The sequence below is a fragment of the Gallus gallus genome, chromosome 1, assembly GCF_016699485.2.
Source record: "Gallus gallus isolate bGalGal1 chromosome 1, bGalGal1.mat.broiler.GRCg7b, whole genome shotgun sequence".
In the NCBI taxonomy this organism is placed as follows: Eukaryota; Metazoa; Chordata; class Aves; order Galliformes; family Phasianidae; genus Gallus; species Gallus gallus.
In genome coordinates, this window is record NC_052532.1 from 83,617,221 (window position 1) to 83,638,538 (window position 21,318).

General features: G+C 44.9%; 1 protein-coding gene across 5 annotated transcripts in view; it reads right to left on the minus strand.

Moving 5' to 3' along the window:
• The window catches only part of SPIRE1L (spire-type actin nucleation factor 1-like), a 52,730-nt gene that overhangs the window by 21,076 nt on the left and 10,336 nt on the right, over positions 1–21,318 (minus strand). For 2 of the 5 annotated variants that reach the window (XM_015296584.4, XM_015296577.4), the window contains exons 11-15: positions 20,692–20,843; positions 19,793–19,924; positions 18,423–18,487; positions 17,049–17,598; positions 13,881–15,977 (exon numbers count right to left, since the gene is read on the minus strand). In XM_015296584.4, coding sequence (XP_015152070.3) covers positions 17,514–17,598; positions 18,423–18,487; positions 19,793–19,924; positions 20,692–20,843 — 434 coding nt within the window. In that variant the 3' untranslated portion in view covers positions 13,881–15,977; positions 17,049–17,513. Of the gene's footprint in view, positions 1–11,039; positions 11,196–13,880; positions 15,978–17,048; positions 17,599–18,422; positions 18,488–19,792; positions 19,925–20,691; positions 20,844–21,318 lie in introns of those variants that run through there. The other 3 variants (XM_040646553.2, XM_025143756.3, XM_040646566.2) reach the window with 3 other exon arrangements.

A 21,318-nucleotide genomic window follows, 5' to 3' on the forward strand; every position in this document is an offset into this window, starting at 1 on the left:
ACAGCGAGGTGCTGGGATGCCTGTGCAAAGCAAGAACTAATTGGATAAAGAGCACTGCTAGGGACGTGCTCCCAGTACCACAGACAAAAACTTAGCCAGTGCTGTCATGCTGTTTCAAAGCAGACAAGTCTCTTGATGGGATCCATGAATAAGAGATTCACAGGACAGGCATGGGAGAAAACAACCACGCTACAGTTGGCACTGGAAGATGCTTCAGCTGGATGCTGGGCACAGCACTCTCCAAGGGTAAACAAACTGGGGAGCGCTCCGAGATGCATCAGCAAGCATGATAAAAGCTTTAGAAAACAGTCTTTCAGAGAAGACTGAAAGAATTGAGTTTGTTTAGTCTAGTGAAGAGACAACTAAGCGGGAACATAACAGTCTTTTAGTACATACTGGCTTGTGCTAAGGACTACAGAGTCTAAAGCATGAGGAGGACTGGGTTTGCAGCAAGTATGTAGGCCAACTGAGCAGTAATAATGAGTCTTTGGAGCTATGGATACTGTAGACTCTTCTTCAAAGGCACACTTTAGGAGAGGACATCTCTGGACCATATGTAACCAGCTTTAGTTACAGCCTCTCTGACTTCCAGCAAGGCAAGGGAATAAGCTGACCCCCAGAAGTTGTTCATAAAGTGGTTGCCCATTGCCTTTGTCTCCTTGCTCTAACTCATCACCTCCCCACGCCCTCTGCACACTCGGTTCTTGGAAGACTTCCAAAACTGATTTGCACACTCTGTGTATCTGCAATGGACTTGCAAGACCCTTGCAGTGAGATCTAGAGGAGGTCTCAAACTGCCATGCATGTACCAAATAACAACACCTGTCACAAAGACCATCCTGTCTAAATAGACAAGGCAGAGGAAAATTACTTCCCACGTCTTGGAGCTAGAGAGGACCTGTCAGGTGCCCATGAGAGAAATGGACCTGGAGCAGAGAAAGCTCAGGAGGACCTGATTGCAGCCTTCAGTTACCTAAAGGAGGCTGCAGAGAAGGCATGAGGCAGGCTCCACTGGGAGGTGCAGTGTGAGACAAGAGGCAAGTGGTACAGGTTGCAACAAGAGAAATGCTTCTGGAGTGAAGGAAAAAAATCCTGTCTGGTTCAGCATTGGCATAGATTTCAGAGAAAGACTGTGAAATCCCCAGCCTAGGAGGCTTTTAGAACTCAGCTGAACAGAATACTGGACACTATGATCTATTTTTGAAGGTAGACTTGCATTTAGCAGGGGCTCAAGGGTAGAGCCCTGCTGAGGTCCTGTCTCACGTGAACAGAAATACTAAGACTATTCCAAATGGCACCTAAGTCATTGGCAACTGCAACTGCACTATGCCACTGATGCTTCATGCAGTACTCTTTCCACCATGCCAGTCTTTCTTCACATGGACGTTTGGCCCATGAGCCTTTCTTTGGTCTTTATGTTGTGCAAAGCTGGATCCCCACTGCTTGCATCAGGCTCCAACCCATTGTAAAGCACTATGTAATAACAACATTTCTTGATTGTGATTCCCAACAATAGCTACCACCCAAGTTCTTGGCTCAGGGTGCAGGCCAATATCTAACGGCATTCAGCTCAGCCCAATATTATCTGAATCCCCACCCCCCTCCAACTCCAGCTCCAGAGCTTGGCCGGCTCTGAGCCCGAGCTGCTCCTGCCTGCAAACCCCAGGCATTCTGAGCACTGCTCAGAATGGAGGGGAAGCACTCAGAGATGAACTTTTGACAGTGCAAATTCGAGGGAAGGCTGAAGCCCTTGCTTGCCTGTCACTGATTTATTGATGCCTCCCTAATTGCGGAATGCCAACCATACATGGAGATCTGCAGAAGGAAAGGACTTGGCTTAATGGAAAGAGAGGTCATCGCAGGCAAATCAGACACAAGCAACAAGAAATGTTTTGTTGTTTTTTCTCTTCTCTGCTGCATTGAATTTAATAAATGTGCATCTGCTGAGCTGTTTCTACGCACAGAGTTCTCCCTTGTCCCAGATCTGGCCTTAACTCTTGTAGGTAACCTTGATCAATGGTGATCTGCCCGCTGAGGGTATGCATGTGTATGAATGAGAGGGAGAGACGGTGTTCATTTCCAAAGCAGACATTTTTCATCCTCTGCCAGCCATTTTTTTTGGACAGAGGTATTTTTTTCCTTCTTCTTCTTCTTCTTTTTTTTTTTTTTTTTTTGGTCATAATGTAAGCATACATTTGAAAATGATCTGCAGAAGAAAGATTTAATAAGCTTACTCACATAGTAATGTGCCAAGAAAAAAGCAAAAATCACAGACCTTTTCTCTAGACCTTAATCTTTAGCAAACGCTGGAGAACAACATACGGTCATTTCTGAGACAAAAATCTGTAATTGTTCCTCATGGACCACTCTACCACACATCTCTGCGTACCCTCATCTCCAGTTCCCTCTGGTTCTATTCAGCAGCTGGCATCTGTCACTGATTACAGCAGCATAAGGTTTCACCTCTATGGAGCAAAGCGGGAGTAGGCTGAGGTCCCTGCATCTAACTGCACACATTTCTCTGCTGGAATTTCACTCCTCTCAGCGTCTCTCCTTCCTTCTAGATCTTCTCATCCAGACACCTTCACATCAGCTCTCTTCCCATTACCCTTTCACGTACACCATGCCTGTGAGATGGACCCTGTGTTCTCATCCCAGCACCAGAGCTTAGGAGCATTGGTTGATGCCACACTGGAGAAAACGTGAAGTCTACTTTACACTTTGGTTTAACCACCCTAACTGAGCACTTTGAATCTCCCTGCTGTGGCATGGCAGAACGTAGTATCTAAAGTAGGCTCTGCAACAGACAAGGCATTTGTGGGCTGAGGTTTCCAAGTCAAGCTATGGAAGCAATACTCTCGGTAAAGCATTTTATTAACATTTTTGTTAGAGAAATTTAACAAACAGTCTAAATATGGCACTGCTTATAATGGCCCTTACATCTTGCAGCATGGGATTATTTTGTCATGCACATGTCAAGCTGCTCACTCCTGCCCTGCTTTGGTTACCGCATCATAGCTTGATTTACTGGTGTAGGTTTTCAGACTCAACGGTTCAAGCCTCACTTGTAGTTAAGACAGAGGCAAACGAGCTCACCAGAGTCAGATTAGGCAGAGAGAGCAGGTCACAGGCAGGCTGACCAAGGCAGAGAGCCGACACAGCTTTGGCATGAGCACAGCCAGCACTGAGGAGGGAAGATCTGCTCACAGGGCTGGAGCGAGGAGCTCCAGGCTGTGTGTGGCAAGGTCTGTGCTGCGCAGCACCTTCCTGAGCCAAGCTTGGACCCCACGCCTGGAAACTTCATGCATTCCCCTGGCAACACATTCACTTTCCAAAACAAAATGAACTAAAACAGAATCATTTCCTATGAACGAATTTGGGACGGAATATAAAGCACAGGCGGGGAAATATATATGTGACATATTTGAAACAGCAGAGAGAATGATTTCATCTAGCATCCAGCTGACTGCAAAAGAGAGTCAGCAGCCCCCAAAAAGAAAGCCATAACACACAAACACATTTTATGCTGGCCAAGGTGAGAAAGGAAGAGCTGTAGGTACAGGGGTGACAGCTACTTTAGGATCAAAGGAGAAGGCTGAGAGGAAACTATAAAACTAACTTCAGATCTGGATGGCAGAGGCAGTGCGAAAGGGAAAAACTTAATTAAATGTGGCAAACAATGACTATTTTTTCTGGGAAAGGAACAGTGGTGAATCTACTTGCAACATACCACACCTGAGCAAACATTATCCAAAGATGGCCTGAGTTAGGACTTCCATCGCCAGTGTGGCAATGCAGATCTAGCCTTCACTTCAAAGGCTAAGAAAAATAATTGCAGGGGAGGAACTGGCTTGCCATTGGTGCTCAGTATCAATCCCATCCTTTGCAGAGTACCTCAAATGGATAGTTGCTGGGCATTGCTAATGATGCAACCATTTCTTTCCTGCATTTTTAATTAAAGAAAAAAAAAGGAAGAAGGAAAGAAATGAGGTATCACCAATGCTGAGGTGGGTGGCCCAGCTCACAGAATAACAGAATCACAGAACTGCAGGGGTTGGAAAGGACCTCAAGAGATCATGGATTCCAACCCTCCCGCTAAAGCAGGTTCCCTACAATAGATCACACAGGTAGGCATCCAGCTGAGTCTTGAATATCTCCATAGAAGGAGATGTCACATCCTCTCTGGGCAACTTGTTGCAGTGCTCTGTCACACCATAAAGTAGTTCTTCTGCATGTTAGTACGGGACTTCCTATGTTAAAGTTTTAGGCAGCTACTCCTTGTTCTATTGCAGTGCACCACTGAGAAGAGCCTGGCCTCATTGATTTGCCTCCCACCTCCCTTTAGATATTTATAAACATTTATCAGATCCCCTTTCAGTCTTCTTTTCCCCAGGCTGAACAGACCCAGGTTACTCAGTCTTTCCTCGTGCAGGAGATGCTTCAGGCCCTTTATCATCTTTATGGCCCTCTGCTGGACTTCTTCCAGGAGATTCCTGTCTTTTTTGAACTGAGGACCCCAGAACTGGACACAGTATTCTAAATGTGGCCTCACCAGGACAGAGTAGAGGGAGAGGATCACCTCCCTTGACCTACCGATCATGCTCTTTGTAATGCACCCCCGGATAACATTGGCCTTCTTGGCCACAAGGGCACACTGCTGGCTCAGGGCCAACCTGTTGTTCACCAGCATCCCCATGTGCTTCCACACAGAGCTCCTCTCCAGCAGGTCAGCCCCTAACCTGTACTGATACATGCAGTTATTCCTCCCCAGGTGCAAGATTCTACACTTGCTCTTGTTAAACCTCATCAGGTTCCTCCCTGCCCAACTCTTCAGTCTGTCCAGGAGGAAGATTGAATGGCAGCACAGCCTTCCAGTGTGTCAACCAATCCTTCCAGCTTTGTATCAACAGCAAACTTGCTTCCAGGTTGTTGATAAAGATTTTGAAGTAGACTGGACCCAGCACCAACCCCTGGGGAACACTGCTAGTTACAGGCCTCTAACCAGACTCTGCACCACTGATGACAACTATCTGAGCTCTGCCAGTCAGCCACTTCTCAATCCACCTCACTGTCCCCTCATCTATCCCACATTTTCTAAGTTTCATAACGAGGGTGTTGTGGGAGATGGTGTCAAATACCTTGCTGAAGTCAAGGTATACAACATCCACTGAACATCCACTGCTCTTCCCCCATCTACCCAGCCAGTGATGACATCATAGAAGGCTATTAGGTTGGTCAAGTATGATTTCCCCTTGGTGAATACGTGTTGACTACTCCTGATAACCTTCATCTCTTCCAACTGCTTGGAGATGGCATCCAGAATAAGTTGTTCCATCACCTTTCAGCTCCGTGGTGACCCTCACCCAGAGCATCTGCCAGGTGAAATACTGTCGTTAATATAACTCAGGGAGAAAACATGGGCATCAACAGTATAGGGTGGTCCACAGGTCACCAGAGGTAGGTTGCCTCCCATTGACAGGTCTCCTGCAAACCATCAAGCCACGAAGCAATAGTAGATTCCAACCACAGCCCAGGGTTTAATAGTAAGGGGAGATCTTTTGCAGCCAGCTTGTTCCTGGGACAGGAAAGTAACAAGCTCTACACCAGTTCAGAGAAAGGAAAAGGAGGACAAGAAAAGACCAGCTTGACTAGAATGCTGCTGTTGACCTCAAGAACAAGAGGGTTATGAATAGAGAGTGGAATCCAAGCTAGATTATTACGAATTAGTATACAATTATAGCAAAAGCAAGGACAGCCAAAATCAGAAAGTCTATGGAAAAAAAAAAAAAAAAAAGGAGCTGAGGAATTAAAGACCAGTGACTTGAATTTCATTTACAGGAAATAATTCTGGAATGAATAATAAAAAATCTATTTGTAAGAAACTGGAATGTAACAGGATGAGTAAAAACCAATATTAGCTTCACAGTCTAGCCTTGACAAACCCATCTAATTTCCTTTTAAAACAAGGAGACAGACCTCATAGACCAGTAAGAAGAAGCAGATGTCAGTATCTTTGTTTGTTAAGACTTTAGACACTAGCTTGCCTGAAATTCTCATAAACCAGCAAGGAATGTGTGGTCTATTGATTGCGGAGCAAACTCAGTATTGGTACCCAGATGGTTGAGAATAGGACTTTGCTCTCCAGTACAGCAACACATTGAGTAGACATGCACAGGTTTCTCTCTAGAGTCTGACTCCCCTCAGTTAGTGCTATGGACTCTGAACTAGAAGAAAGACAATCAAATTCACCCAAAACTAGAAGGATCTGCAAGTACATTGAAGACAGGAACAGAACTTTTTTTAAAAACAGCTTGATGAATTAGAGAGTCGGGAAGAAAAAAGAAAGGAAACAGTAGGAATCCATTAAAGACTCTACGCTAAGGAATAACTGACTACACAAATATGGATATGGAACTACTGAAGCTGAGGTTTAGAGCAGATTAAAACCTGAACTGTTTGTCATCATTGCTATACTCTTGGAAAAGACAAAAAAAGATGTGCCCTAATTAGATACAGTCCAGAAGAAAACAAGAAGAATAGTCAGAGGTCTAGAGAAAATAATCTGTGAGGAAAACCTGAAAGAACTGGTGAAGTTTAGTCTTAAGAAAATAAGCCCAACAAGAAGCACAAGATGTCTTAAGGTTGACACAAAGGGGGAAAGGTGCTGGTCAGTTCAACTGGCCTATAATGGAGATGTTAAGAAATCAAAACAGGCTTAAACTGTAAGAAGGATTCAGGGTTGATGTTATGAAACCAAATAGGAGCAAATAGATGGAAGCAATGCATGAAGTATCCAGCTGTGAAGCCTCTGTGAGTGGAATGCTTCAAGAACAGGCTGGATAGCTGACAGGAATGACATAAGTGTCCTGCCTCGGGGATCTGGAGGGGAAACAGAGATTTGGTGCTATTCAGTGCCTCTTCTGGGGGAGGCTGAGAACAAGGGCTGGGAAGGGCCCATCCAAAACAGAGGACCTTGCTACAAGCATTCAGTGGGGCAGGCAGGTAGGGAAGTATGCCAAGAAGTTTCTCTTTGCCCTTCCTCAGCCTGCTCTCCATAAACATCCTTCCCACTCTGCACTTTCTCCCCGCATAGTCACATCGCTGCAGTAGGTGCCTCAGACCTTTTTGTGCATTTGAGGAGTGGGAAGAGCCAGCCCAGACTACAGGGAGGTAAAGGAGGCAAGGGCAGGCCTGAGAGCACTATGAAAGCTGGAAAGTAGGGCCTGCTGCTCCCAGTCCCATCATGTGTGGTGGGGTGGGTGAAAAAGCTCTTGCTGCTGCAAAAAGAAGTTCCCCATAGTTAGAACCGCAGTGATGATGGAAGCAGTGGTTTATGCCCACAGGTGAGAAACCAGTGGTTTGCATTCACATTTTCCCAGTAACCAGCACCCACCTCCTCTGGATGAAGCAAGGGGAAAGGCGGCAAGTCTGGAACCCAAGGCAAGCATCTACGTTGTGTGCGCCTTACAGCATTGTGCAGATCCCAGTGTGAGGTGTTTGTTTTTCTTTCTTTCTCACAACAGGCAATACAGTATATGTCAAAGGCAATCTGCATCTCTAGTCTGATCTTTACAAGGTTCTTGCACTGGTTACAGGGCAGCAATGTAAACAGAAAATTACTGGTGACCACAAGGAGAGACAGGCAGAATAAACTAAGAGGCAGAGAACTAAAAGTTATCCTGGTCTGTATGCACCGCTGTGTTACTTCTGTTCCAAGAAATACCTGCACTTGTAAGTTCAGCATTGCACTACAGGGAACCACACTTTTAAGATTAAAACATATCATAAACCTGCATCCGTGGATGGCAGATTAGAGGTTACTAAGAGTTCATATGCAAAGGTAAGTTGCAGGCATATCAGTGCAATCAGATGACCACCACTTTTTTTTCTGTATTCCCATTCCAAATTCGAACTGCAATCTATACTCTGCTGACAACCAGGCACTTCAGGACCTCTGAATTGTGCTTTCTGTTATCTGTGATCAAAAGGAAACTGTCCCTCACTGACATGATGACATGGCTCAGCATTTCAGATGGTAAATGATAGCTGAATCTCTTTGAACTGAGAGCTACAACACACTCTTAGAAAACAATAAACTAAATCTCAACATTAAATGAGAAGCTAGCCCCTTAAACATTTAACATCAATAACGACCAACAAAAAATGTAGGGTAAGATGTTCAGCTCACCTAAATTGTCTGATTTAGTTTTCATTGAAGGCAAAAGTGACAGCGCATCAACTAAGAATGTACGTCAGCTGGCCCTACAAGCACACTGAGCTCAATCTGAATGACTTGCCTTCAATGAAAGAAAGATTGGTTTAAGCGTTTTCCTGGCCTTCTGGGTATTAACAGATCATTTGTTGAATGGTAGTCTCACATTTGTTGCTAATTATTACTACTAATAATTTTGCCTTGCATTAGCAACTCATCAGAAATGCACATGAAAGCACAAGAGTCTTCTCTTTCCTTTTATGTTTTCATTGGCAAAAAAGCCACCATCTCTGAATATTTACTTTCATTTGACTGAACACTGGTGATGTGTACAGACCACAACAACCAAGAGACTTCACAACACAATATGTGCAGCAGATTATATTTCTATAGGTCAAACCCTCTTCCAGCATTAACCAGCACTCCAGTTCCAAAGAAGTGCAATGGTTTCACATATTTAGGAGCTAGCTCAAATACCCTTTTTCTCCCACTTTTGCCTTATAGGCCATATCCAGAGCATGTCATAGTGCTGCACCTCCTGTTTCACCTTGGGCACGAGCACAGTATGCTGCATTACTACACAAGTTGTTGGCCTTGGCTCCTGTTGGGCGCTGTCTCCCCTGCAAGGATGCTCTCTCCCTACGTACCAAGTGTTCATGTAAACAAGCACATGCAGCCAAACTGCAGTGCATCCAGGGGGAAATGACAAACGCTCTCTTTGTGGCATAAGTGGCCCCATTGTCAGAAATCAGAAGAATCATTCGCCGGTTACAGTAGCCTTCAGATACATTGTTGATCCAACTTCAACTCCCAAATAAAGATGTTGAGAGTGATATATTGGCTATTCTCTTTCAGTGACTGACCACTCGAGAGCAAGAATGCAGCTCTTGGAGGCTCGACACAAGGGCTTGAAGAGCTCGGCTGTATTTTCTTCCACTTAAAACTGGAAGAGGTGAATAGCTGGTGAAAGTGGGGAGGAGATTGATGGCTTTGGAAACTGCAAGGCCTTCTCCCTACATGGGACAGCTTTGGTACAGCCAGCCAGCTTTGGGTCTGACCTTGCCCTCTCTGACTTGACAGCAACCTCAGTTCTGACCTTGGAAAGACCACCCTTCTCCTGGCAGAAGCACAGATTAGGGAATGAGGAAAAAAACTGAGTAGGGATCAAGTCAAGATAATTTTATTCCACAGGAGAGGACACTCTGTGAGGCATGTAGAAGCTGGATGTCCTTCTCATGCTTTGACACTCACTCATTATCTCCAGACATGGTCTGAGACTGACTGACTCATCACAGTTGTGCTCAGAGCACTTTCTCGCCGCCTCTGCTGAGAGCCCCTCTTCTCTGCACTGTGGATGTCGTGAGAGCAGTCAGACAACATCCCTGATGGAATGTTGAGCCCCTAATTCTCCAAAAGTCATAAAAAATCCCAAACAGGCTCTTTCCAGATCAAAATCTTTCAGCAGCGTGAGCCCCAAATCCATCTTGTAACTCTCTTCTTCTCCTTGCAAGGAAACCAGACCCTTCCCCAGAAATTGCCTCCCCTCTGCTTTCCCTTTCCCATAACCAGCCGTCCTTCATCCCCGTTTCTGTAAAACACTCAGCACACACGGCAGCTGGGGGGGAGGGACCGAGGGGCTGGTGGAAGCCACTCAGATTTCACATTTATTTAATAGCCGTGGCTGTGCTTGTTTGATTTATCTTCACACATACGTTTGACAGATATGGTCTCATAAAAACTCCACAGAGTAAAAACACCAAAAAGGCCTGCAGCCATACTGCGTTAGCATGCAGTCTGGCTCCAGCTCTGGAGCAAAGCAGAGATCAAGCTTGCTACAGCTGGCAGCAATGCAGAAACTGAAAACTTTGGAGCCTGTAGCACCCAAAACGCAGCATGCTCATCTGCAGCTGGACATGGGTTCCTCAGGTGGTGTTAGTGTCTGCTCAGAAAACAGAAATTCCCAATTCCCTTATATCTTGGAATATCCCACTACACTTTATATACACTGCTTCATTCAAATAAATTTGCATTTCGGGGGGCTAATCTCATCCTACTTACAAATCTTGTGGGATACTGCTGTGTTCAGAATATCTCATAAATACATTTTCACTGGAGTGGAGCTGACTTCGTGCAATTTGTGCACAGAGACTCTATTATATAGTTCAGGATACAGACTCTACAAAAGCACAACCTACTGTAAAATATGCATATTTCAGAGTATTTTTTGTTAAAGGGAAACACGCCTGAAACTCTCATTCCGAGCATCAAGAGAAGCAAAGTAAAATAACTGTAAATGAAGTCATTGGAGTGTTAATGTTGCTCAAAGGTAGGATTCCAGGTGCATTCAGGTGGTGTTTTATTATGCATATAAATAACAGGCCCTCCCCACCACATCTCCAAGCTGGCAACACAGTCTAGAAGAAGGTGTTCAGGGCTGAGTGAAAGACCCTGTGTTCCAACCTGCTGCTGCAATGGCTGCTCCAATTCTTTGTACACTACTCCCACATATAAAATAACACTCTTAAGACTTACCAGTAGCAGGGATATAGCACAGCCCCTGGTCTGTTAACAAAAGCAAATGTAAAGACCTGGGTATCAGCCCCATAATTATCTCAGCTGGTGAAAACCACTGAAGAAAATTAGTGGTAAAAGCTGTGACTGTTTCTCTGTGGGCAGATAAGATACCTGTGGTTCCCCCTTTCATTAGAGATGGTTTTTCCTTAGCTACAGAAACATCATATTTTCTGTTTTAAGCAAATAACTAACAGTCTCGCAAGCATCCCTGCCTTCAGGACAGGTTCTTCTGATTTCCAAGGACTGTACTTACTAGACAGGGATTGCAGGGCTTTAGCTTTTTCTCCTCCTCTTGCTCTGTCGCTGACCGATGAAAAACTTCAGTCACTTTCATATGTAGTAAGGACATACTCTCAGAGAGAAGGCCAGCTCCCCTCTAGGTACCTTCCTCCATTTGGGCAGAGATCAGCTGCAGAAAATATATCAAATATACCAATTATAACATCTATTGTTGTACAAGTTAGGATCACTACACACAAGTGCCTACACATACTGGGCAGGTTGGACACTCCGGGCTTCCTCTGACAAACCAACAGCAAGGGCCGATAGTCATAGAAACATTAAGGCTGGAAAAAAGAGAGATCATCTAGTCCAGCCATCAACCCATCACCACCATGCCCACTAAACTATGTCCAACGCAGCTCCTTTCAGGAAGAAGCCAGCCATTGCCAGAGGTAGTTCCTTCCTCGTCCAGTGCCAGAACAGGGCAGAAGAATCTCCCTAAAAAAGCTGTGGGTGACATGGAAGGGCACAGGACAGGCACTGAAATGACCTCACACAAGTTCAGGCTGTCACAAGAATGGGGACTGTATCTCCCACATACAGAGACAGGAAAGGAGGCTGCTTTCCCACTGAAGGCACAGGTATCTACTGGGCATTTCCATTCCTTCCTTTTCTTTTTGGATATGTATAGAGCCACGAGCAAAGTACTGACAAGCAGTCAACGAATTCAGCTGCCGGTTGGCTGTGCAGGACTTTGGGAGCTGCAGGGTGAAAGTGATGCATGGAAATTAAGCTAATTTTAAACTGCAGGCAAGAGAAGAGACTTGCTAGCAGTTACTTAAGAGAAGCTGCTGACTGTTTGAATACCATTAAGAAGATTAATGTCAGCCCGCAGAACCACTGAAAAATTAGGGCTGAAAGGGACCTCGAAAGGTCAGACCAGTCCATCCCTCTCACCCAAGGCAGGATCACCTAGGGCTCGGGCATCTCTGACAGATGTTGCCGAATTTGATCTTAGAGCTCTCCGCTCCCCAGGCAGTCTATTCTTTATTACCCCTGTCATTAGAAAGTTTTTCCTAACATCTAAATTGAGCCTTTCCTGCTGTGATTTAAGCCTTGTTTTTTTTTTTTTTTTCTTCTTTTTTTTTCTCCTCTGCCACAGACGAGGAGTGAAGATTGTGTGCTTTTATGTGCTTGTCGAGTTCAGTTCTCCCCTCCTTTGGGTTGGGGATTTCAGTTCTTTCAAGCCCTCACGGCAGGTAATGGTTCCTCGGCTTCCAGCTGTTCTCCCTGCTCTCCTCTGGGCTGGATCCAATTACACCACATCTCTTCTCATTTTCCATCACCTCAACACCATGACATAGCCGACTCGCACTCGGCGTTTGATCCTTTTCCTGAAGAACTGCTCGTTAACCCAACACTCGGTGCTTGAGGAGCCGCATTGCTGCTGTAGCTTAAGACTTTCCACTCACCCAGCGAACGGCCGCCTGCTTCTTCCACGGCCAGTTCGCCCAAATAATTTTTAATTCTAATCCAGTCCAACACCGTATCCAGTTTTGCTTCATACATAAAAATATCCCCCCTTGCCCTTTCTGATAGAAGAATAAAACTTAAGCCGAACCCGGCTGAACACCACCCTCCGAGGCCCGCAGCGCCCACCCCCGCGCCGGGCCGGGCGGCACGGCCCGAGGCTGCCCCCTGGCGAGGCGGCGGGGCCCAGGGGCGAGGCCGCGGCCGGCGCTGGAAGGCCGGCTGTTGCTGGAAGCTCGCCGCCGCCTGCAGCCTCAGAAGCCCCGTGCCTCGGGTAACCGGGCCCGAAGCGTCACCGGGTGGCTGCACCCAGCGCTAACCATACTTTATCTCTTTAAAAAAAGCTTCCTTCCTTTGCTAGGTGTAGTAATTAGATCTCTTTCCCCACGCTGGGATGGGACTGAGGGCTGCAGCAGTGTGTAAGCACCAAGAGGTCACCGTGTCCAAAGGTATGTGTCACCGGTACGGAACACTAACAACTAGAATCATTAATTGTGAGCAGGGAAAGAGAGCTGTAGTCTGTACACTGAGAGGAACCAGTAAGAGACTAGAGAACAGACGAAGTCCTGCCTTGTTCTCACAAGAAAACATTCCTCCAAACCATCAAATTCCAAGGTTCCCAAAAAGAATGGCTTCTGTGATGTTACCTCCATCTCCCTCAGAAGCACTGCTCTCAGTGCCCTTAAGGTTGGGTCTCAGACCTGTTCCACCTGGATATCTCCCACTCCAGCTTCAGGCTCCCTGTGTGCTCCACCCTGTAGCTCCCAGGTAAAGCCAAGTCAGCATTCCCTCCAAAGGGCTGCCTTGTACAGAAGGGATAGACAGTCTCCTCCTGCTGTGTTTGAAAAGAATGGACATTTCTAGTAAGCATGCTCCCACAAGAAGGACATGGAGCACCTGGAGTGGGTCCAGAGGAGGGCCATTAAGATGATCAGAAGGCTGGAGCACCTCTCCTATGAGGAAAGGTTGGGGGAACTGGGCTTGTTTAGCTTGGCGAAGAGAAGGCTCTGGGGAGACCTCATTGCGGCCTTCCAGTACTTGAAGGGAGTGCATAAACAGGAGGGGGAATGGCTGTTTATGAGGGTGGATAGAGATAGGACATGCAGGAATAGTTTTCAACTGAGACAGAAGGTTTAGGTGGGATATTAGGAAGAAGTTTTTCACACAGAGGGTGGTGTCACACTGGAACAGGTTGCCCAAAGAGGTTGTGAATGCCCCATCCCTGGAGGCATTCAAGGCCAGGCTGGATGTGGCTCCGGGCAGCCCGGTCTGGTGGTCTGTAACCCTGCACATAGCAGGGGGTTGAAATTCGACGATCAGTATGGTCCTTTTCAACCCAGGGCATTCTACAATTCTATGATTTTGTCATTGACAAGAACAGTGGTTGAAAGCCAAAGTTTGTGGAGGGGTAGAGGTCACTCCTGTGCAGGGGAGAGGGGCTTTACTAGACTTTCTGGAGGCAACACATCCATGAAAGTAGAGCAGTGATAAGAACTCAGGCCTTTCTGACAGTTCAGTAGATCAGGGTTGAGCAGCAAAGGTCAGGCTACCATGCACTATCAATCCCCCTCCTCCTTTGCCCATTTGTTCTGCCATGAGAGCATTTCACAACACTCATGATCACAAGGTAGTAAAAGGGTAAGTCAGTAAAAAGAGCACACATGGCATTGCAGCAGACGTGCAAGAGACAGAACCCAGCACTGCCTTTGCTCTCCTGATAAATCATCTATATCAGTGTGATGGATGCTTTTTCCCCACACCCAGGCTCCAGGAGATCCTTAGAGCTTGCAGATTAATCAAAACAGGCTGATCTTAGCTCATTTCTTGCTCTACCTTAACTACCTCACTCAGCAGGCATCCAAGAGTACCTCATGCCCCCAGCTCCACTCTGTGCCCATCCTGCCAGCGAGCACAGCTGTGGCTTGGCTGCCATTGCCTTGCAGCCCACAAGGAGCCCACCTGTCTGATAGGGATGTGCCTCCCAGCAGCAGCAATTAGCAGATGCAGTAGAGGACCTGGACAGGCAGGCTGCACCCCTCCTAATTGACTGAAAGAAGAACACTTGAACTTGCTCCAAAAGGAAGCACAAGCTTCAGCCTCTCTGCATTCATTTACTTGCAGAGCTTGTCCAAACCCGCATGTAGGCAGCAGCTTGCAGACAAGCAATTTAGAGGAAACAGAGTCAGGCCAGCACAAGTCAGTTGGAGATATTGACCCTTCTGGCACTTTGGAGGCACACCTTGAGCTCAGCTTAAACATGTCTTTCTTCCCCTCTCTAGGAGAACTGGCCCTTCTTTTCCCCTTCTCAACCATTATTTTCTTTGGTATGACTCATTCCAGCTACAAGTCCTTTGTATCCTTCAGCACTGTCTTTTCCAGGCTCTGCAAACCACACCAGGTAGAATCCTGTGGAAAACAAATCCCAACACCTACATCCCCTTCCATACTGGCAGTTCTTGGGGAGAAACATACTATCAAATATCTCATTTCTGGTTTTAACCACAAAGACTTCACCAGAATTTTTTCCAGTGTTACACGGGTTGCAGTAGTTCCACTTAGCTTAGGGCAAAGCAGTAGGTCAGAACAACAAAAAAAAAAAATCAAGGTTCTGTATAGAACAGCTATCCTCCCTCAGGCGATGATGGCATCAAGAGAGACCAGGTACTTCAGCAACCTGGAAAACATGGCTGGCAAGGCACAGCAGGCACAAATAAAAATCATATCAGGAGCAATTCCAGAGCAAGCAGATTGAGCAGGCTGCTTGACAGCTATCACTACGATGGTACATGTATCACAGGAATGAGTTCAGGTGCTTTGCAGTGAGTTCTCAGGAAGAAAGTATTTGCAAACTGTATGGTGTTGTAATCACACAAGAGTTTCACTTCCAAGACTCTCACAAACAGGTTTTAGCTTAGAAGTTCCCTATATTCATGACACAGGACAAAGTCTGCTTAGCAATGAATGCAAACAGTGCCACAGAACAATGACAACTGCAGGTGCAAAGGAGGAATGCTAGAGGCATGATAGTGCTTCAACATTTATTTTCCCCCAAGGAAACATAAAAGGATTAAAACAATTCTAAAAACTGCAATGCTTTATAATGCTTTACAATACATAAATACTGACTGTACTTCCCGCTTAGACTAAGCAGCAGGAAAGTCTTTTACTCAGGCCTTTATGTCAGTAAAGTGCATAAAGCTGTTTAATTTAATTCAGGTACAGAACAGGTGATAGAAAAAATATAAAGCGGAGTCATTCCAGTTTAGTCCAAGACTGGGAAATTCTCCTGAGTGGGGTGCTCTGCTGCTGGATGGAAGCCACATTCAACAGATAATGCTCACATTGAGTACAGATGTCTGCAGTCAGCCAGTTTGCCATGATCCTTGTGTGACAGCACAGAGGCTGTGCTAGGCCATGGGGCTCCAAAATAACAGGTACACTGGAGCAGGAGAGGAAAGGAAAAGAAGGCAGGCAAGTAAATCAACCCTCTGTTGGAGGGTACAGAACTTTTTCCACCCTTCCCCAAGACCTGATCCAACATTGCTAAATGATTTTAGCTAAGTGGATGGGTTCAATGGAGCAGTCAGCTCCACACTTAGGAAAGTTATTAGGCACCAGAACAACTTCATTCACTGAGACTTCTCTATTGACTAATAGTATTTCAACAGAAGGGCTAGCTAACAGATATCTGTGACTGATCCAAGGTTATGACTTACAGCATACGCTGTACAATGTTTCTTTGACATCTGGAAGTATGGCAGTATTGCAGTCACTCAGAACTCTTCTGCAGCATCTGCATTGTGAGCCAGACCAAGGCACTGTCAGTGCTAACATCTGTAGTGAACACTGGCCCAATTTTTGGACATTGAAGTACAAGTGTTTGAACCCGAAACTGCTATGACTATTTTGGCTATATTAGAGAACAGTATCAGAGAAAGTAGATACCTGCTCACCCAGTACAACATACACAAATATAGATTTGGAAAGAGGAGAACAGAACATATGCTTCCAGGTCTAGATATTGCACTTATACTCACAAGGTATTTTCCACTCAGACCTGTCAAAAACTCATTTGGCAATAATTCCCCTTCCAGGGACAAAAAAAAAAATAAATAGAAAAGGTGTCTGACTGCTGGGAGGAGGACTGAGAAAACCATCTGCTGCACTACTCTTCAGTCAGTTACACCTTAGACCTCTCGCATATTTCTGTTGTAGGTATAGATAGGGTATTCTTGGACTGTAGAGAAACACCCCCAGCTGTTGTGGATATAGAACACAGTGAGAATTTGGGATATTCTCATACAAATGAGCCTTTCACTAAGAATGTTCTGCATCTGAGTGCAGTACTTCCTATGAACTGTAGATCAGTTAGACCAGTCATTCAGTATAACATTCAGTTGACCAGAATGAGACTACATAATGCAGCTGTATGCATAGGTAAACAAATCTGCTGACAAGTATCTGGTAACACTTTTCAAGGTAAAAGCATAATACATCTGTCCTAGCTTACCTATAACACTTCCATTGCTCTATTTCATGCAGCAACTCTGAGCTCTTCTGCTCTTGAGTAGCTGAATCTTCTTCTCTGGAGAGTCTCAAAAGTTTTAAGAAGTGAAGTGGGAGGTGTACACACATTCTGAAGGGCATGGACATCTAGAATCACAACACAAGTCACCTGAGTTCTCAGGGAAACCCTCCTTCTTTGCAGGAAAGATTGCATGGCATGTAGTTGATTTATTACCACACTTAGAAGATAAGCATTAATGCAGTGAACTCCCTGACCCTCGCATAAATAGAGCACAGAGTAATCCCAACAACTTTACATAGGATCAAAGGAAGAGGAGCCAGAGCTGTTTCAGCTGACATGCCTTTCTCTCCTAGTTGTTTTTGCATCTTCTATTACTGCCTCTTTTCTTAGAAACAAGCTAGAGGGTAGATTTGAGGTACCAGTGGGATGAAGGAAAGCTTCCCATGACTAAGTGCAGAGAAAACAGAAAAGAAGAAACATGTTTGTTGTAAAGACTAGACTTGCCTTGATGCAGCAGTCACAGCAGATGACGCTAAGAAAAAGAAATACCCAGCATTATGTTTGAGAAAAGCTCAGTAGATACAGATGCTGTAGTTAAGGATGACTTATCCAGAGTCTTAGTTTGTGATTGCAGCAAAGACACTTGAAGGCAAAGTGAATAAGTCTATAGAGTTCTCTGTTCAGCTTGCCAGCCCTTCTATGGTATTTATAGTACTTTCGGTCATCTGAAACACATCATCAATTGTAGCTTGAAGGCTTTAAATGCAAATGCCCATTAGTTTTCACTAACAGCAATTACTGAACTACTGCTGGTTGTTTAATTATTGCTTGTATTCAATGCAACACTTCCCTGCTGCTTCAAATAGGTTTAAATGAGCCTGGATGAGCCTGAAATTTCTCTTTTCCTCTCCTATGAAGAGAAAAACTCTGACAAATCAGTGGATAATACTGGGTCCAATTCCTTTCCCAGTCACAAGGTCTGGAGTCCACTTTTCCAGTCCTGAATATAAAGTTCTGTTGAAAAGGCTCTCCCAGAACCTGTTCAATCCCTTGACTAAAATAAAATCCAACCTACAGAGCAAAATGAAGACAGTAATTGCTGACAAGAACTGAGCATTATGCTTGCACAGTAAATTTGGACATTGCTAGCTTACTACTAAGAGTTAATATTGAGATACCACTTCAGACATAAGTTTACTCATATTCTTCAGCCTAGCTTGTGTAGTAAGGCAAGAGCTGAAAGGCTAAGGAACCCATTCCAATCCAAGGACTGCTACCATATGAATTCTGAGTATTTTCACTGCTATTCTTTCACTCTCTTCGCCATCCTCATTCAGTCCTTTTGTACCCACTCACCTGCTGCAGAGGTAACAGCTGTAAGGCCACTTAAGAAACATCTGCTTATGGCAGCTGAAACAGATCTGTGGAATGGAAAGTTACTTGTGAATGCCAATAGGAAATATCTTTCTACCAACAGTATCCACTGCCTGCCAAAGAGCGAGCATATAAACTAACCCTCTAAAGGCTTTAGATCCACATAGAATAACAGATCCATTGAAGGATAGCAGAGACACAGGAATTAAAAGCTAAAAAGGCAAAAGAGGTCTTATTTGTAAGTCTGTGTTTTTATGATGCAGAGGTTTGGGGCAGCTGCCAGACAACCGGAGTTTAAAAAAAGGCTCTTGAACAAACAATAGCTGTATTGTGCAAGAGTGTAACAGTAGCTAGTTAAGGGAGGGAAGAAGAGAGACATTCTTTGAGGTAGACTGCAACAATCCCAAAGAGATTAAGTCAGGGCAACTTTGAATCCAATCCTGAAGCAATAAATGAGTCATAAGGAAGCTGATGAGTCTCTTGAACTTTATAAAAAGAACATTCATACACAGCTGGCAGTCAGAAGTGATATTATCTTGAGAAGCAGAGCTTGAGAAAGCTAAAAAAAACTTCAACAGTGAGAACACAAAGGGCGTAAGAGAGCCATTTTAGAATAAGCAGAGAGAAAGCAAGTTAAAGCAACGTTGTTAAGTAAGGTGAGAAGAAAACAGGGATTCATGAGACAGGAGTGGAATTATCATAGCTGCGCTAGCAGAACTCTTTGGCGCTGTGTATACTGCTACATAAGTGAGTACAAGAAGCTGACCCCAAAGCCTAGCAGCATGAAATTCCTCACATCTGTGTTGCAAAGGGCTTGCTCTGAAGACATCTGCTCTTGAGGGGCTGATGGGAGCAGGCCCTCTAGAATAGGCTGTTAATAATAAACAGAGTGGACAAGCAACAGTCCTGTGCTGTAGCACTCTCTACCTCCCTCATCTCCCCAGCCTTTACATTCACCCCTCAGCAAGATGGCTTAGGTCAGCACAACTCAAATATTGAGAGTCTGAATCAAAAGCCTTTGCTTCTCTGTGTACCAAATTTCAATCTATATCTTTGTGAATGCAGAGCTGGCCAACAGGAATGGCAATCAGCTGTACTAGCATAGAAATAACAAACAAAATACTGAATGAAGGGTAGGCTGCTAATTAAGCAATTTACACAGCCTAAACTTGATTAGAAGCCATCACAGCACAAGTATTAAAAGATCCTGCACAGACGAGGGACAAACTCAGATCAGCTGCATGAACAGGAAGAACTGAGGCAGAGTATCTCAGCAGTTCAACACTAAGACACGAAACCAGGCAGCTTTTATCAAGGCAAGGACAGCACTCTACAAGGAGAAGGAAACATACCTTTGCTCTTGGAAAGACACCATCACTACCTCCTTGGGAAAACCCTTCCTTTTTCAGCACTATCATTGCATATCTGGTTCCAATCAGTTCAGCAATGGTAGGTGATGGCCTTGTAGTAGAAAAGTAACAGTCCTGTCCAAAGACAGAAGTTGAGCATCAGAAAGAGCTGAATACACACACATTGGAAAAGCTATTCTCAAAACTCAGCCCCAAGAAGCTCAGCAGCATTTATATCTGGAACTCACTTCTGCTGTTGGGCTGTATATGTCACTAGTGGAGAACACTTCAGGGAACACTGCTTTAGTTTTTAAGTTTTTAGGCAAAAATTCACGTAGTTTCCTGAAGCTGCACTAGTGAAGCACGTCCCTAGGCCTCCATAGCATTTAATCCCATTTCCAGAGCCAGTCTCCGGGGAACAATACTACCCTTGAATACAGACAGCACAGATGGTACCTTTTCCCCTCCTCACCTATGGTACAGATTCTCTTTCCACAGCACAATGCTCTTGCCTTATCTTTCCCAAAAGACCCACTGGTCCCACACAGATAGCAGCTATTTTTTCTTTCCTTTTCAACAGGATCACCAGTTTTTTTTATCTAGGTGGGGAGCCTAGCCCACCTGCATCCCCCACTATGCTGCTGTACAAAGAGGTCAGGGTAATGATAAGATTAGAAGTTTACCCAGGGGTAGGAGAAGGAGCAATGCGGATCTCCACGAGGACACTACAAGTTTTATACTGCCTCCAAGTAAAAAACTATCCCAACTTAAGCTGAGCATACAATATGGCTTAAATAAAACCAACATAACATGCTCAGTGTATGTACACAAGGTTCAAGGTGCACACTGGAATCATCATCAGATATATTAGACCAGCTTGGCAGCTGATATGCCAGACTTACAAGTTCCTTGCTTTGAAGGCCAGTGTCTAAAGACTTGGACCTTCCTCTGTAAGGATGCAGCTGCTGGTGGCCAACATTCAGGACACTGTTAGGCTGAAGGTCTCCTAGCATGGGTGTGCTCATGGGAGGAAGTGCATGATCTGCAGCAAGACCTGGGTAGAAAGAAAGTTTCAGACTGCAAAAAAAAGATGGGCTGGTAGCTTCTAAATGTTCTCCCCGGGAAGCTGAACAGCCAAGAGCGTGACACTGCCTTCTGAAGACAGCTAGGACTGCATCTCTCCTTCTCAAACCCCATTAATTCAGATCACAAAAAGCGGAGATTACTGTAATTATGCTTGTCAGTAGGAAGTGATGACTCTTCATTAGCACCACTTACTTTAATAAAATCAAATGTTCTACTTGAACATTCAAAAGGCTCATTAAGCTTTTACTGTGAATTCAATTATGCCTTTTGGGATATGCTATCACTGTTTTGAAGCTGCAGGAGATGTACAAGCATCAGTCAACTGCAGAGGAATGGTTTTCTAAGGACACATCCCCAGACTCATGATTTAGTGTTGGAGCTTCTTCTGTCAAGTGAACAGAGAGGTGCAGTACAGTAAGCCTTGACTTAAGTTTATGGCAGCT